The following is an 18,041-nucleotide window of genomic DNA, read 5'->3' on the forward strand; positions in this document are numbered from 1 at the left end:
GCCTAGGACAGCTCTATTTTTAGGAATCTGAAACAGGAGCTGGTGATGAAATGAAGAACTCACCAAGCCAAGGTCTGCCTCCATCCACCTGCACTCTCACTGCGTACGAGAGGTGCTCGGGCTGACGGAAATGCACAACAAACACATATCTGCCCTCCCTCGGGAGTCGGGTGCGGAAGGATATTTGATTCTGCAAACATATAACATTGTGCGGCTTTACCACATGCAACAGCCTAATTTAAATCCAGATTGTGTTCTGTGTTCCCACAAGGAAAATGAAAGCTTATTCATGGTGTCAGAAAATCAGCAAGTGCGCTAGTGCACAATCTACTTATTTTTCACAGAAACACTGACTTCAAAAATACATTTTCCTCCTAAGGCTGAACCAAACAATAAAGTACATGAGGAAATTCTTCTGACCTCCATCATGGTTGTTGAGAAAGAATTTTGGCACTGGAAAGCCTTTTCACCCAGGGGTGTACTATCCAATAGGCATGAAAAAATAAAATATTCAGTAATAACTCTATTTAAATAGAAACTGAAAACTGTAACAAAGACCTCTTGAATGAATATACTGTACGTAGCAAGTAGGAGCTTTTAGAAATAAATATTCAGGATAATTTTGATCATCCATCTGCCCATAGACATAGACACTGTACACGCATAAAAACACATCTGCCACAAAGCCTACAGAACCGAAATCCCCAGGGCCTGGAAGATCCTTAATCCGGTCCTTACTTAAACTAAGACAAAGTCGTTCCTGCAAAATGTTACCTGAGGGAACTTCAGGAGTACACCATCTCCCCGGGGATTATAAGGAGACAGTGGGCCACCTCCCTGTGTGCCTTGATGTAGCACTGAGGACCGTGGAAGTTCTGACCCGAAAGACAGGCGCCCATCTCTGACTGCGTCTAAAACGGTGGCTGATGGAGGCAGTTCGTACTGGGATGGAATGCAGAACCTACTGTAAAAAAATCAGAATGAGACAAACAGTATCAACTAAGGTGCCCCTCAGCGTCAGGGAGGTAAAACCTGCTCAACCTTTTATATGAACTTCAGGAGTTGATTTTCTTTATCAACATTTATCAATTGAAGGGTTTAATTCTTTCTCTGTACACCATGTTCAGCAAAACACCAGCTGCAACATTAAATGTATCTGCTGTTGATAAGACTAGGGGCCTGCAGACACAAAGAAGGTTTGTTTTAAAAAATTCCAAATAACTTTCTGTGTAGAAGACCAATCGCAACTACCTGCTTTTAGAAAACACTGTTACATAGACATCTTATTATTGAAGTAGAAGTTTGCTTAAGCAATAGAACTTAAATATGATTGAAGTTTTTCTTTTTGAGACTTAAGCTCTTTGTATTCCTTATCAAGTAAGTGTATAAAAGGCCAGCTGTAACTTTCCTTGTCAGAATCATCCTCCTAATTGCAGGGAAGGTGCTTCTCTTCGGCCAGATATACAATAAACTCCTCTACTGCTCGACTAAAGGTCTCCAGGGGATTTTTACTCTACACAATAATAACATCTCGCTCTGAATCTCACCATGAACATAGTGTATTACTGACCTAAGTGTCCTATCTGTTCAAATTAAATTAATTTGGGTGTGACCATGGAGTACTTCAAACTTTTATAAACTTCTTTTTTTTCATTTCAGCACAGTAGCTGACTCTTAAATCAATCCATCTCTAATTTTACTCTACCAAGTACTGCTATGCCACGAGGGACACAAGTCCACAAGGGACGTCACTCTCCCCAGGACAGGAACTGCCAGCAATATCGGGAGCAGGGATCAGCTGTGCGCCCTGCTCCAGCACATATTAGAAAAGTGCTGAACACAGAAAGAAGCCAGAGCTCAAGCTAGAAGGAAGGAACATGTATTACTATTTGAAAACCAAGCTGTTTTGTTTACATAAATCGTGCATATGCCTTTAAGATGGCCAATCGCCAATGTTCATTCATGAAAATTCTAGAAGTTTTAGTTTTCAAAAACAGAGAGGAAATTAGAGCGTAACGGTTTTGATGTGCTTGTGTAGGTGCGCGTTTAGTTTCCTTGAGCTTTGAGGAATAGTTTTGGTATTGTGGAAAACTTCCACAACAGTCAGCCATAAGCTCACCTTTCTTAAGGTGCAATTCGGATACTACAGAACGAATGAATGAACGAACTGAAACCAAATTTAAACTGTAGAGAGCCAGGACGAAATAAAGCTGCTGTGCTGGGAAGGCGAAACCACTGCGCCAGTACTGGAGCCGGTGTGCCGACTGGAACCGCAAAGCCTTTGGGGAAAGTTACCAGGCATGAAGCAAGCTGCCAGGCTGTATTAACAGCTGCTGTACAGGGCAAGGGAATTCCTGCGGCATAATTAAAGATGCATGATTATAAGGGAGAGAAACCCCATGCCCAAGACTAGCCTGGTAGGGCAAGATTGTGTTTATTCTACCATTTTGTCTGAATGCGGCGCTTGTAAATAAATCCACCTGTAAACGAGCTGCTCTTTGGACTTCAAACCTGTGTTGGGCTGTCTGTAATCAGGGACCTGCCTCAGATTAATCGCCCTGTTGTAAACTGCCCCACACAGCATCTTAGTACGCATACTTCATACACATTCTGTTTACATGATCCTAAATGAACCAAATAAAATAAATGTAATGCAGTCTGTACTTTGCCCATTATCCTGATGTCTTCCAGAAGCCCATTTTACTCTGATCTCTTTTTTTCTCCACTAGCATGTCAGACAGAATCTGGATCATTCAACCATAAGCGCTTTTTTTCAAGTGCTATCTGATATCAGAAACTTGCTTCCTATGTCTTTTCATGTTTTTTTTATTATTATCTGGTTTTATAGGGCCCATCAACGGCTCTATTCTAAGCAGTTGTCACTCTCTTTAAAAGATTTTTTTGCAGTGACCAAGGTTCAACTGCACATTATGAGTTTTTGTTTAAAATACAATCCCTCATTAAGGGGTCTCCTTCTAGTGTGTACTTACTTTGAAGTACACTCCCATACTGCTTGGAGCAGCTGGATGTGCTTAGATTATTTACATAAATAAGCTATTAGCTTTTGGGAGGAGACACAGGATTCCACATTGATTTGGAATTCCCGTTAGCTTTTAGTTTTTAATGAGTTTAATTTAGTTTAGATGTTGTAATTTTGGCTTCATGGTTCAAGGAACATTACAAACCTGAAGAACATCTGTTCAGTTTTTAAATAGCTAGTTTTAAATAGCTTCATAAAGCTCATAAGTAACTGAGTAACTACATTTCATGAGTGCATTTTGAGGTACAAAGGGCCCTAGATTCAATACACTTAGGCAGTGAAATCTCCATTGGAGGTTACTTACAGTAACTGTTTTACAAATAGGAGCCAAAGGTTTCACCACACACACAAAGTAACTTTAATCAGTTTGGTTTTTAAACAGTCACATTATGTGCATCCAAAACATTACTTTGCACAGAGAATCCTCTTTTAATAGACAATCACAGAATAACAGAAGTTTTGCTTCCATATGATTCTGTTCATGCTTATCGTTTTGCAAAATTAAAATTTTAATTTGCAAAATTAAATTCATTTTTTTGTTTCAAATTAGAGCCTATTCTAAATCATCAAACTGTGTTTTATGTTTGAAAAACTTCAAACTCATGTTTTGAAATATAGTAATATGGTTTGAAAATGGTAATACGGTCTGATATTAATTTTATTTTTGTTTCCCACCAACACTAGTTCTCCAGTGTCTCCAGCAAAACTGTCATCTTCATACCTTGGCAAAAACTTTCCAGCAAATTCAGAACAGAATTCAGCATTAAACAAAAACAATTCAGAACAAATTCTGCTATGGAGCAAAAGTACTGGAAAATCTCCACTCATCTTTGAGGAAGCAGTGCAGGCAGTATGTTATGGAAAGTATCTGTTCATAAATTGACTTTACCTGTCTTCAGAGAAGCGCCCAGGGGTGGAAATGCAGAAGACCTTTGGATTGACATACTCTGTGGAGAATTCCTCCGCAGGAACTACATAAGCCTTGTACTGGGGGAAGAGCGAGTGGTCAAGATATTTTCAATATCTCACAAAATAACATGATCACATAGACACTTAGTCCAATAGGAAATTAGAAATTTCTTAGGCATTACAATACTTTAAATACACAAACAGATAGGCAGAGAAAGGAATGGATGGTAATCGTACATCACAGTGATATGCTTGACTACATTTTGAGATCTGTGCACCACTTTTTGTAAAAGAAATGCAATCCCATCCTCCTTCAGTACAATATGGCAAGTTGTGTCAAGGGAAAGGCTGCCTCTGGACATTATCCGAAAAACCAGTGATACTAACCGTTTGCTTAATTTCTAAAGTTTCTGCTGAGAATAAATATTTACAGGAGTAATTAAAACATCCCCTATCAAAACACCCAATATATATTACAGAAATGTGTTTTAACCCTTCATGCAGAAATGATTTAAACATGTAACTGATAATGGCCTCAGATTGCAAGATGAAAAGCATCAGCTTCTGCAAACTTTACCAGCTAAACACAAATTGAAACGACGTAAGCTCAGAAATGGTTGTGTCTCCAATCAAGAAGTGAAGGTTGAGAAAAGGAGTGAGCCAGAGGGAGCCTGGGATAAATGTTACTGCAGAGTGGTGTTAGACAAAGGTGTACAACATGTGGCCAGCTGATCTCCTTAATATGCCCTGTAATTGTTTCAATATTCAAAGAAAATCACATTCCACTTTTAAGAAATAAATATGCTGTGAATAAATACAGAAGGATATATCTTTTTGGTCACTGATAAAATGCATTGTAAGGCCCTCTATTGTTACAAAATAAGAACAAAGTTTTTACCAAATAACATACCGTTATAACGAGCTGGTGAAAGCACCTAATTGTGGAGGTTAAACAGATCTTAAAAGGGCAAACTTGACACAGGTCTACAGCAGCTAAACTGTAGATGTACTGAAGAAATACTCTGCTCAAACTCAAAAGTAAATTTTAACACCAGGGCCAAAAACCACGCCAAGAAGAGGACAAGGACTGAACATGCTGTTTTATTGGAATCAGGGTGTGGCCCTGATCAAGACGAGCTCTTACCAGGAGGAAACGAGCTGTGGAGGCCAGGAGCAGCAGTTCGAATTTATGAGGCAGCTCATAGACGGCAATGCGATTCTGTTCATCAACGGCAGCACTGCGGCACAGGAAGCTGGACAAAAGAAAGAGCCAGGTGCTGAAATATCTCATTTTACTGAAACTCACACCCTGCATTGAAGCTTAAATGTACAGTAGACTAAAAAAGAAAATTGCTCGTGGTGACAACCAACTCAGCAGCCAGACCTGTATTTGCAGCTGAATATATTGACTCTCCCCTGAGTGGCACCCGCAGGCTGGTCGCCTATCATCACAGTGACACTCTGCAGGGCCTCGTCTTCGCTGGCGTACTCCAGAACCACCACATACTTGCCCGGCTGAGGCACTCGCAGTGTTTGTTGTAGCCTGGCCTGCACAGTGCAAAGAAAAAAGAAAGAGAAAGTGGGTAACAGACCTTACATTAAAACAAGAAGCAAACCTGAGTATTATTAACACTCAATATGGCTGTATTTCACAAGTGCAAACCTTTTGACAAATAAAGCAGGTTTTGTTTGCTGGCGAAAAGTGATCTGTCATTGCAATGAAGGCCTGATATGTCTGATATGTGAGATATTCAGAAAATGAGTTAATCACTTAAGACGAGGATGCCTTATCATATATCACCCATCCTGTAGGTGCTCTGTATTGCTCTACTTAGCAAATTGATACATATTATAAGCTCCAAATTCTACATGAATAAAAACTTTTAATAAAGAAAATTTTAACTAAAACAGTGACATCAGATGTCGAAACCTAAAGAGAAGCTGCAGCCCAGCTCAACAATATACTGTACATAATGTAAATATATACTGTACATAGAAAGAAGGTCAAGTGTTAAGTAACAATATGGCTACTGGTATGAATGAGAACTTGACTCTGTTGGCTTTGGAGTTGGGGAGTCGGTATCTGCGTTCTGATGGGAGTAACTGGAAGGTATTGAACAAGGGGTTTGAAGGGTGTGTACTGTATGTATCCCCGGGGCGGGCGGGGCTGCACCTGTCGGCCACTGAAAGAGACCATCTCGGGGTGCTGAGGCGTAGGCTGCTGTATGCGGACTTGTCTCCTCTTCCTGCCCCTCGTCGAGTGCAGGCCCTCGGCTCCCAGAGCAGCCGGGAACCCATCCATCGGCACGTGCTTGTACAGCAGGCAGCTGCGCAGGGAGAGGGGGCGACAGCGAGACTCATCAACAGCGCTGGTCACGTGTGAGAGCAGCCAGCAAGCCCCCCTGAAAACCTCTCAGGCACTCGGCTGCAGCTGTAGGCTTTTCTGCTGCCTCCTTAAAATCTTACTACACCACACTTTTCAGGTTTTTTGAGGTTACAAGAAGCATCTGGATGAGGTCCATGGATCACAAGATACATAGGCCAGCTGTCCTTTCCTTACCCACAGCCTCAGGTGACTGTGAAGTACCTGTAGATTTTGCCATCTTTAGTGCGGCTTATTTTACTTTTTCTCCAAATGTGAAAATAGTGATAAATGTACATTTTTTTAAACATCTTTTTTAAATCATTTACAGTTAATACAACATTTTGTGGTAGATGCCCACGGCAATCGGCTGGTCCACCAGGGTTTCTCACAGAACTGGCCACACTGTACATTGTCTGCAGCAGACAAGCTTACTTCCTGTCGGAGTTCTCTGCACTGGACTCGTATGTGCACGGCTCGGTGACCTTCAGGGACAGAATAGGTGCTTCATAGTAACTGCTGGGCAGCAATACTAAGTAGTCCTATGAAAGCGAGCAAATAAAATAAATTTTAGGATAACTGTAATCTCAAGTAACAATGAAGTAGAAGCAGAGTATTTTTATTAAAAGCAGAACGCAACATTGCATGAAAACTACTCTGTTCTATCCACAAGCAAGAACTCCATCCATGTTTTCAAACTCTCTCAGTTTAGTGTCCTACTTTTCTTGCTCATAATTACTCTTATATCCTCTTAATCCTTTAGTGATGATATTTTGCTTTAATTAATGATTTGGTAAATGGTATAATTTTGTCAGTGACAGAAACCATTTGCAAAATTACATCCATGGATGGCTGTAACTTCACAAGAAGTGAACAACACAAGCCACTTCTCCAGTTCATTTTTAGACTAGGTTTTAGACAGTAAAGGCACTCAGTCAAGACTCAGGTTACACCCTAAGGCCCTGACATCCCAGGTTTGGGCTAGGGCCATGTCTGACCAGCTATGACCAGGACAATTAGTTCTGCCACAGAGGCTCATGGGCCCTGCTGGGTCCCGCCCCTGTTGTCAGTGCTAAGACTGCTGCAAGGCACATGGAGCTTGAAATAACACATGGCTCCAACAAGCCTGTGAACTGGAGGAGCAGGTTCTCGCCTTCTCTGTGTAGTACGGGATTTGCAGCTGAAGTCAAGTTGAAACAATTGGGGATTCCTGATTAGCTGACAATTCAAAATTTTCTTCCAAACAAAAGGTGTTGTAATCTTGCCAAACAAATGTAAAGGGGGTAAAAATCATGAACAACACAACACACATTTGAGTATTAATCTTTGTCTTTTCCAAAGTCAAGACATCTAATACCTTACTAAGCTAAGACAAAAGAATTTTTGTTAAAATAAATTAATTTTTCCAGCTTGCTTCCAGTGAATGGTCAACTGTAAGTCTCAGTGACAGCAGTCTTACCAGCGTGCTCCTGCCCTTCGACCTTCATATGACTCACCAGCAGGACGCCTTCAGCCTTGATACTGATGACCCACTTCCCCGGGAGGAGAGGGAAGGGATCAGTGAACCCATTCCCTGGGACGGTGATGAAAGCTGGGGAAGAACTGGGCGGAAATATCACCTCCTTGCTTTGTCCTGGCCCTAAGAACACGACCAAACAGGAATGTAGTGTTGGGAGATGGCATTATTTAGATTTTTGCTCAACTTCTTAACTAATCCTGGTCTCTTCTACTGAAGAGTTAATACAGAATAAATATTATTACGTACTGTACTATATGTATAATACTCTCAATCAAATTAAAAAATGACACAGAAAGAAAAACAAATTTAAATTCACTGTCATGTGATCAGATTTAGCATCAGGCCGGGCCAATCACTTCTGTTTGCCCCAGATGTATTTGCAGTGTATACTGAGCCTCAAAAGAAATGTATCAGTTTTTATAACAATATTTTTGTAGCAGATGCACTGACATTTTGTAACACACTGACATTTTATACTGTAGGCAGACTGATTAAGCAGATTAACATGAGTTAATCAGGATGAAGGGACTGTCCCACTCCCCTTGTAGAGCCTGATCAAGTACGTGCCTGTTCACAGGTCTCTGTACCCTAAATGCCCCTCCTTGTCCCTTCTCATCCCACAGATGTTCAAAGGAGCTCAGGTCTGGCAATAGGGAATTACTGGCTCATTCTCATTTTGCAAACGTTATTGTTGTTCTGTATTCACTGATCTGCATCCAGCTTTCAACATACTGTGCCGATGTCACAAAAGGGGTTGCTCTTTTGAGTATCTGGGCATGTTGGTTCCTCTTAGCCTTTTCATTTCTTGAATTTCACTAGGCTTGACATTCAACAGGTGTCCACACCTCATTATCTGTGCTCAATCAAGTTTCTCGCTAATGAGATGATTTAGAGCTGATGGAATAATCTATATCACTCAAAGATATCACGGTCAGACATGAATGGTGAATTAATCAAAATAATTTCATTAATACCCACAACATCTATACATATTTCATATATATACATATTTTTCTTAACACATAGATGCATAAATAGTATTTCTTTTGATGTTCAGTATATACAGTACAGTAGTCTTATAATAATACAAACTTTTCAAACCCTGATTTCTTTAAAGAAACGGATACAAAAAGCATCAAAGCCTAGTCAGATTAAATTATACACAAAAGATAAAATAAACTTTAAACAAATTTGCTACAAAAAAGCTAGGAAAAGAATGAATGATGTTAGCGGGTAAACAAATTAAAGTGTTGATGGGAGCTAGTGGAATTACAATTATCATGCACACAGTACTGGAAGAAAACGTGAAACAGACGATATCCTGTTATGTAAATTAACAAGCATTCAGTGGTTATCTCAAATGCATCAAGAAGATACAGTTTAAAGTCAAGACTCGTGCCAGGCCATACAACTTTCTGTTTATTTTATCTGTTTGCTTTTGTTGTTTATGAAGAATCTTGCTCAAAACACAGGAAAGAATTTGTAATTTTGCAATATCAGAACCAAAAATCAAACACCTAGCTTGTTTCATCTACTTATCTGACAAATACATGCTCTCTATAAAACTGTTACATGAAAAAGAAGAGTATTGTTCAGACTCTTCTGCTATATCCAAGTGAAAACTGAAGTAAAGTTTCCTGAATTTTCCAAAGACAAAGGTGTGTTTTCTATAAAGTCTATAATATCTATAATATGTCTATGATGTCTAATTCAGTGACAATGACTTTATCGTGAAGAACAATATTAATAAGTACCATTAAATAAAATGTTGGTCAACATAAATTAAAACAAACATTTATTAAATCATATTCCTAAATCATGAAAATATTGGATGAGCATATAATTCTGATAATTCATCAGAGACAGAGAAAACAAGCAAATTCCAAAGACTTGATAACTGTTAAAATGTAGTTTTAGAATGTCCTGCAAGCAGAACATTCCAATATTTTATCCATGAAAAAAAAACATACTGAGCCCTGTGAAATACCAGACGAGATCAAGTCATATTTGAAAGATTTACCCAAGGACTTCAACCCTTTAAGGGAAGTCAAACAAGGGCATCTGAGTAAGCAGAATGTCCTGATTTACAGTACAGGAAGTAGTGCTGTGATAGAAGAAAACCATTTAGATTGTGATCCCAACACAAAATAAATAAATCGCAGATATTTTGCAACTTCAACAAAGACAAGTGTATTGTGACTGAAATCCAGATGGAAAGACTTAAAAACATTATTTACAGTGACATGACTACATAGTTGCACTGCAACAGCAATTTCTTCATTTATTTTCAACAAATATACTGTATATCCTCCAAAAAAAAAAGGCGACTTAGATACAGTATGTTTTGAAAGTGATTCAGTTTTTCCAGAGGCATATTGGGATAGTAATTTCTGCTATCAAATTGTGGGTACTTTTTTTTACTTCGCTTGTCTTTCAAGAAGTTAGAAACGATTCTGTAAAAGCTACATTTTTAATTTGAGCAAGAACGAAAGGCTCTTAATTCTATAGGGCTCACAGATTTACTAGAAGAGCTGAAACAGGACCCGTGACATCACTAGGAGGTAAAAAGGGAACTTGAAGTTAAGGAGACAAACTACAGCATCTCATGCCATATGCTCATGTCTTTGGGAATATGCCTACAACTGAAACATTACATTACAATCCTGACCAACACCAAACGTAAAAATGTCATTAATAAGATGCCCTAACAAAGCATGATGGCACTAAAAAGGCCACATTTATTTTTGGGGAAAAAATAGAAAAATTGCAAGACAGGGAAATTTCTGGACTTGTGAAACACTGGAAAGACTCATATACTGTATATTTACACTGCAACACCCTGTGAATGTAATGCTTCTCACAGTTCAAACAGTAATCTCAGAACCCTAGAATACAATAAAACAATGACAAAAATAATGCCAATCAATAATGTGACCTTCACGCTCATTTATGATCAAAATAGCATTCAAATGCTTTAAAAAATAGACTCAACTACATAAGACTGATTTATCATGGATTAGCCTCTCACCACAGATCATCATACTGTACCATGCCAGGAAATGAGCTCCTTAAAACAGAAAACAAATCCCACGGGAAGCAGCTTTGAAAACACAAGGCCAGCTGCCTTACCTGTGCTAGCACGGACTTGGGAAGCAGTCACACGGCCATACAGAGCCGTGTCTCCGGGGTTAACAAACCTCAGGATGACATTGAACAAAGAGTGGCTTGCCTCATCCACATGCACTGTTACTCTGACTTCATTCTGAAAAAGGGGGAAGGCAATAAGGGTACAGGAACGGGTACAGGAAGGAGGAAAGAACGGACAGGCAGCGTCTTGGGATGGTGTCAAGGAGCCATGCAGAGAGGTACAGTATGCCAGTCGAGACAGCCAGACGGAGACATAAGCACACACGCTTGAAAGGCTCACTTACAATTACAACAAGAGTGAAAATGAACTTCCTCTGCCACCAAGATCCTCCCTCTGGCAGCCGTTTTGGAAGCCGGGGTGGCGAAACATACTACAATACGGTAGAGGCTAGGAGAAGTCACAGTGAGTGGCAGGACCACCTCTGGCTGGGAAGAAAGAGTATTAGGGCCAAAGACAGGAGGAGAACTGCGCAAGACAGAAACCACAACCCCTCACAGGCCTGCCAGTCTCCACCGCCACCGTCCCCTTCACAACAGAAGCGCCCACACAGTGTAACAAGCAGCAGAGAGGAAGGCTCTTCAAAACCACTGCCAAGTGAAGATGGGATCAGCCCTCCTCACTGCTTTTCTCCGCCACAAACACCCAACAGTGATCAAGCCACAATGTACAACGTGTAGGTTTAAAAGTGCAGTCCTCTCACTCAAACATTTGTAATTACTTACAATAATATTTTCAGAAAGGTTGAACAATACAAGTTTGTTTTAGATTTAATTGTAAAATATACATTAAGTTGGGATGTTCTAAGTATTCTACGTCATACCAAAGGTATCGTACTATAACTGTTTCCAGCAGGCACTATTTCATGAAGTTACATTGCAACTATTGGTACAGATCTGAGTTAAATTTAAGGTTATATTTGTTTTTATGAATGCTATGAACTAGAGGATTCCCATCAAACTTTAAACACTAAGTTACGCTACAGTAGAGTTTCATATTTCAAATTCTGCTTAGTAATACTTAGTAAAATTGCTCCTAGTCTAAAGTGGACAACCATTCTTAAGATGGTAAAACTAAAACATCATTTTAAATAATTTAACATGTCAATTCTACTACAGCTGGCTATCAGCCAAAACCAAAAACAAATGTTGCTCACAACACCCTTGCTTTAATTTTCCCAGCTAAAAGACAACTGTAAACGTACTGTACTTATCTTACTTGAAGTCTGTGTTTAATGGGAATCCTAACACTTTAACCAAAGCATAACCCTGTCCATACTCTAAACAGCGCCCACAGATTCTAGATGTTTGACCTGAAACCTATAAAACATTACTTTATAATAACCTAAATTCTACTGTAAGACCGCCTATGACAACCAGTTCATGCTGAAATCACATTCTTATCAACACTGTGCAGTTCCTAACCTTAACCTGATCCTAATTCTGGACATTGATTTGGTGTTGTGTTTGACAGGTTTGATGTTAGCAGCCAATATAAAGCATATCAATGAAAGCCAAGTCAAAAACCTTTCTTTTTTGCTAAAATGTATACTGAGCACATTGTAGCTGACCGACTTTCCCCTCCTCTAAAGGAAAAACAGTAAAGAGAAAGCCCCGAACGATCACAATCACAACTTCACGTTTCCTACTTGTGCAGATGACATGGTTGCGTAGCCCCTCCAGCTGAAGTCTGGAAATTCCCGCTGGTCGTAGCCAAAGCGAGCAGTCCTGCCGCTGGGAGTCACGGCATCCTCAACCTCGTATTTGATGTGATGCAGATCCGGGAAGTAAAAGTTCGTTTCTGGCCTTTAGGAAAGAGGGTAAGCTTTAGCCAAGAAAATCACTGTCTCGTTTACATAGTAATTTTATTTATATATATATACTGTATTGATCGAAACAAGTGGAGTATTTTTATCAAACTGAATCATTATTAATCTTTTAGAAGCTGCAATGGTTTACCATGCTTTTGTGTTGCACTTTTTTATCAAATGGAAAACGAATGTATCTAGAGGGGTCATTAAAAAAATCTAGATGCACTGCAATTTCAAAGATGCTGAACCTTTTCTGTGTAGTTTTTTTTTTAGAAAAAGTCAAATTGCCATTAGCACACAATTGTCAGTGATCATAATGTTAGGAGTCCTCTGTCAGATGAGTAGACAGTTTCAATGAAAGTGTAAGTTGACTTGAGGAACAAGAGGTAGACTTCCAGCACCTTCCCTGGCTAGAAGGATCCCTGAATCTTAATCCTGCTGTTGACAATGTTAGAACACTAAGTCAAATATATATACAGTGCCATCGCCCTCCTCGCACCCTCCTAGAGAAAAGGAACAGGGTCAAGGGATAACCTTGTGGAATACAGTCACAGAACATCTCATCTTACTTAGAGGGGCTTCTGTCAGTGAATGTACAGTAGTACAGCAAAATGTTTACATATAAACTCTGTGATTTACAGCATAATGTAACAAAACAAAACCCTAAAATAACTGTTCACCAAGGGGCACTACTGTAAATACTATATACAGGAATGTTACTTTAATTTGATTACATAACTCTTTAAGATGCTCTTCATAATTTTATGTTTAAATGTTAGAGCAATGTGCTTTTTTGCTGCCACATTATCAGTAATAGTCAAAGATGTAACGTGTAAATTAATGTGTAAAGGGTGTGTGAAGACTGAGGTTTGAACCAGTGCAAGACTCTTGGAATCTGCTGCATTGCGGTGTGAAACTGTTAGAATCTCTTTAGCCTTAATATCTCATCTCTGACTTTAAAACTCTAGCTTTATGAATCTCTAAATGGGCGGAGTGGTGGCACTGTGGCTAAGGATCCACGCCTGTGGCAGGAAGGTTGCCGGTTTGTATCCCGCGGCCGGCAAAGGAATCCTACTCCATTGGGCCCCTGAGGAAGGCCCTTAGCCCCAACTGCTCCAGGCTGACCCTGTGCTCTAACCCCAAGTTGCCAAGGTTTAATAATGCATTCAGAAAGTCCAAACCATATTTCAGTAACTTCATTTAACACGATGAATACATTTGCCAATGGCATTAAAGGCAGAACTCATTCCGATTATCTCTGAAAGCTGTAGTTTACATTCACGCTGACAGCTTGTTCTTTTCTCCTCTGAGCACTGGATTTCTGTGTGTCAATAATTGGACATTGAAGATTTCAGCATGTTAAAAAAAGAAATTACATTAAAACCACATGAAACACCTGGATACATGCAAGGGGTGCTATACCAATCAACAGATCACTGATTAGATCCCAAAACATTATTGGTTGACCTCTGCATGACAAATATACTGTCTTTTGTGCAACTGAATGGATAATGAATATGCATTCATACTAAAAAAAAGATGATATATATATATATGCTCCGGAATACTACACCAGAGTATTTTTCTGTCCTTACTGGTTGCAGGTGCGTCCCACCACATGTGTCCGACACTGGCACTGTCCAGACCTCTCATCGCAAGCATGGCTGACTGATCCTCCAACATCACACTGGCAGCCTTTCAACAAGAACAGCAGAGCCGTTGTTCATCGAGAGACACTGTATCATTACAAATATCCTGCTGTAGGACCGACCCCCCTCTCTGGAAACGTCTAGCGAATCACACTGCACTGGCTTTGCACTGCTCAGCCCTTAGACAGCACAACCCATCAAAGTTATTTAATTCCAGTACAAGAAAGGCATTGTTTTTTCAGAACTGCTACAAACCTGTGTTTAAAAAAGGATTAACTAGGTCTGTACAAAATACTTCCAAAATAAATGAATTATCTTCAAGTCAATTCATGTCTAACAAATGCCTCCTACCTCTTCAGCCTCCAACTCTGAACAGCTTCTCTCTAGGTTGTGCGTATCAAACTGAATTCACATTTTTTCTCATTATGCTGTAATCAAAGTTTTGCAACATTAATTATTTATTTCTAGAACAAAGTCCTGGCATTCGGAGATCAGTATTAACACACCCACCTTGACATCCAAAATAGCTGCTTTTCTGCAGGTTGAAGTATCCATCCTTACAAGCATTACAGGTGTGGCTGCAGGTATTGGGCTTGCAGTAACACTCGCCACTTTGCTGGAACAAATTTAAGTCACGATAAAGAGTGTTTCTAAAGAGCACAGAAGCTGAAGTTATGGTTATTTTAACAAATTAAAGAAAATGTGTAGCAGCATAGAAAAAAATTAACCGCCTGATCTGGACATACAGAACAAATTAAAATGAAAACACAAGTTTGGTGCTTCAAAATTAATCATGCTTTCCCTTTAAACTTCTATCTACCCTAAAAGCAGACCTCCACATCCAACATATACAGGTACACTCCCACCGTGACTGTGTCAGAACAGAAGTTAACACCAGGACCTACAGTATTTCTACCAAACAAAGGACAATAACTGGATGTCTGCATGTGAGTCTTAATAGATTTAATAGGCATTATTGATTATATTTTTATTTTTGTTGCTGTGCTGCCCCAGGATTTAAACTCTTTTTCAAGCAGATTTTCGAGTTAATCTACTGTATAAGATGGGCAGGGAAAGTCATGAAATCAATTTACATTTTGCTCAGAGCCAGAATCTGCCAAGGGCAACACTCTCAAAAGCTTCAGAAGCTCATTGTCAAAGCACAGGGCTAATATAAACCAGCAATTTATTCATGAACAAAATACACCTATGTAGTACTGTGAACGTTATTCAACTATTCAACTGATAAGACGTTGGGACGGACATTCAAGATAATTATTTTTGGTAAATGGCATTTAGCTGTTTACAGAATACAATCCGCTACTCAGCACCAGAGGTGAAGGACCAAACCAGCTGGGAGAGATTCAGCTCACCTGTCGACACTCTCCGGTGCCGCTGACTGTGCCCTTGACTTCACACTGACACTCTGCAAAAGACAGGAAGGAAAGGAGACCAAACCCTTGAGAATGGGAAGTTTGGCTAAAAAAAGGCAGAGAATGTGCTGTGATGAGAGAAACACCAGTCCTCTCTCTGAGGAGACACCACAATGCTTAACACAACTAAAGATCACAGTTAAGTGTACAGGACTGGAGTACTTGTGTTCCTCCTTATGATCATCATCCAATCTCTAGTCGCTTTATCCAAAGTGTCGTCAGAGAAGAGCCAGAGCCTGTCCCGGTAAGCAATGGGCACACGGCAGGATACACACTGGATGGACGGGACACCAGTCTATCACACAGACACGTACACACTCACTCCTGGGCCAGAGAACAACCCAGTAGGTCTTTGGGCTGTGGGAGGAAACATGAGCTTTCAGTAGAATATCACACAAAGACTGGGAGGACATACAAACTCCACAAAGACAGGATCCCAGGATTTGAACGCAGGGAACCAGCATGCGAGGCAGCAATGCTGACCTCTGCACAATGTGCTGTCCATTGTTATTATTATTCCTTCAGGAACACTGACCACATTTTCTGACTCAAGATATACAGTAACATTCCTCGACACATGAGCTGGAGCCTTAAAGATCTGATTTGTGCTCTGCTTCCTTGACTGGGCAAAGAAACATCAGGTTCTCTCACCCTTTTAGTCCCATATACAATAAATAGGACTATATACAGTAAATACTCACTGTACACATTTTAGCAAACTGTACTTTTCCTTTTATTTATTTTTAAATTATTATTGTTGATCAACGCCCAGATTAAAAACTGTAACATAAACTACAAATTACAAACTCGGGATTTAATGTTCCACAATTGAAAAGCTGTCATCAAGTACTGAGTCTCTAAGTTGTGACTGGCTGGTGGATCAAAGCTATGTTTAAATTTAATCTTAAATTAACCAGTAGTTAACTCCTGTGATGACACAGCAAGTTCAGACAAGATGGCAGCCTTTGTGTGAACCACATATCCCAGAATTCTCTGGAGAATGAGCCACTACCCTCGGTCACCTGACCAGTCACTGCAAACCAACTATTTAAGAAAGCAGGAAGCAGAGGCTTCTAATGGTTGGTTTTTAATCAGCTGTCTTTAGACAGAAGGCAAAATCACCAGAATCACACAGCTGAAAGTTGCGTTTATTTTCTTCTCTTTTCAGCAGGGAATAAACCTTTACTTGTTCCTTTGCAGCCTACGCATGCTGACGCAGCTCCCTATTTGAACTACTAAAAAAGAAACGTCTGACGTCCCAAAAGGATCCACCCAGTTTTCTCAGACGCGCACACACTCACACCTGGGCCAAATTACCCAAAATCTAATGAACCCACCAGCATGTCTTTGGACTGCGGGAGGAAACCGGAGCTCCTGAAAAAAAACAGCGCAAACACAGGGGGAACATGCAAACTCCACACAGACAGCACCCTGGATTTGAACCCAGGGCCCCAGTGCTGTGAAGCACAACCATGCCGCCATAAAATAAACACACACTGATAAAGCATTAACAAAAAAAACATTTATAAATCTGTAAAACATTTAGAAGCACAAAACAGATAAACCCTCTCAGAGTACAGGCTGAAATGCAGAGTAATCGCTGGTGAGAGCCTGTGGCGCCGTGGACCAGGTCTGCAGCCCTCTGACAGCACCGTCTGAACAGGGGAGAGTGCACTGACAGAATGAAGGTCTGGTTGATTAAAAACTAGTTATCACAAAGAAGAAGGCGTAAAAGGTGAAATTATTGTCAATCACAAATTTTAAAAAGTCCGCATTCTGCCCAATAATATCTGTTTTTAAAAGGTGGCTGCCAAAGTTAAACATAATCCTGCTAACCTGCTAATAGTGAGCATCCTTCTACATTTAGAGTTAGAAAACATATTTCTAGGATGGCCAGATGTTTCCAATAGCATAACTTTCTAGCGGATTGCGTGACTTTCCAGTCTTTCACTGCCTGCAGTTGGCACTGATTCTGTCCTTCATTCTTGCATGCCACCCATCAAGGTCTATTTGTAATGTCAAAGAAAAAAAAACATTTTTATCATATTTTAATATGATACATATACATAAGTGCTCTGAGTGTTTTGGCACAAATCATAAAGAAGTAAAGCAAACACTGACAGAGCCTTTCTTCTGCACATGTCATTGTTTGTCCTAAGATAATTAAATCTGGT

The 18,041-nt window shown here is 39.9% G+C and overlaps 1 protein-coding gene across 4 annotated transcripts in view; it reads right to left on the reverse strand.

The window, feature by feature from the left end:
• The window catches only part of LOC148831676 (laminin subunit alpha-3-like), a 124,833-nt gene that overhangs the window by 52,812 nt on the left and 53,980 nt on the right, over positions 1–18,041 (reverse strand). For 2 of the 4 annotated variants that reach the window (XM_088918800.1, XM_088918803.1), the window contains exons 19-31: positions 15,808–15,860; positions 14,945–15,050; positions 14,381–14,480; positions 12,624–12,780; positions 11,262–11,403; positions 7,808–7,950; positions 6,747–6,853; positions 6,123–6,276; positions 5,334–5,497; positions 5,094–5,202; positions 3,930–4,027; positions 775–964; positions 64–190 (exon numbers count right to left, since the gene is read on the reverse strand). In XM_088918800.1, coding sequence (XP_088774926.1) covers positions 64–190; positions 775–964; positions 3,930–4,027; positions 5,094–5,202; positions 5,334–5,497; positions 6,123–6,276; positions 6,747–6,853; positions 7,808–7,950; positions 11,262–11,403; positions 12,624–12,780; positions 14,381–14,480; positions 14,945–15,050; positions 15,808–15,860 — 1,650 coding nt within the window. Of the gene's footprint in view, positions 1–63; positions 191–774; positions 965–3,929; positions 4,028–5,093; positions 5,203–5,333; positions 5,498–6,122; positions 6,277–6,746; positions 6,854–7,807; positions 7,951–10,959; positions 11,093–11,261; positions 11,404–12,623; positions 12,781–14,380; positions 14,481–14,944; positions 15,051–15,807; positions 15,861–18,041 lie in introns of all 4 variants that reach the window. The other 2 variants (XM_088918802.1, XM_088918801.1) reach the window with 2 other exon arrangements.

The sequence above is a fragment of the Atractosteus spatula genome, chromosome 6 (genome assembly GCF_055471065.1).
Source record: "Atractosteus spatula isolate fAtrSpa1 chromosome 6, fAtrSpa1.hap1, whole genome shotgun sequence".
NCBI classification, from domain to species: domain Eukaryota; kingdom Metazoa; phylum Chordata; class Actinopteri; order Semionotiformes; family Lepisosteidae; genus Atractosteus; species Atractosteus spatula.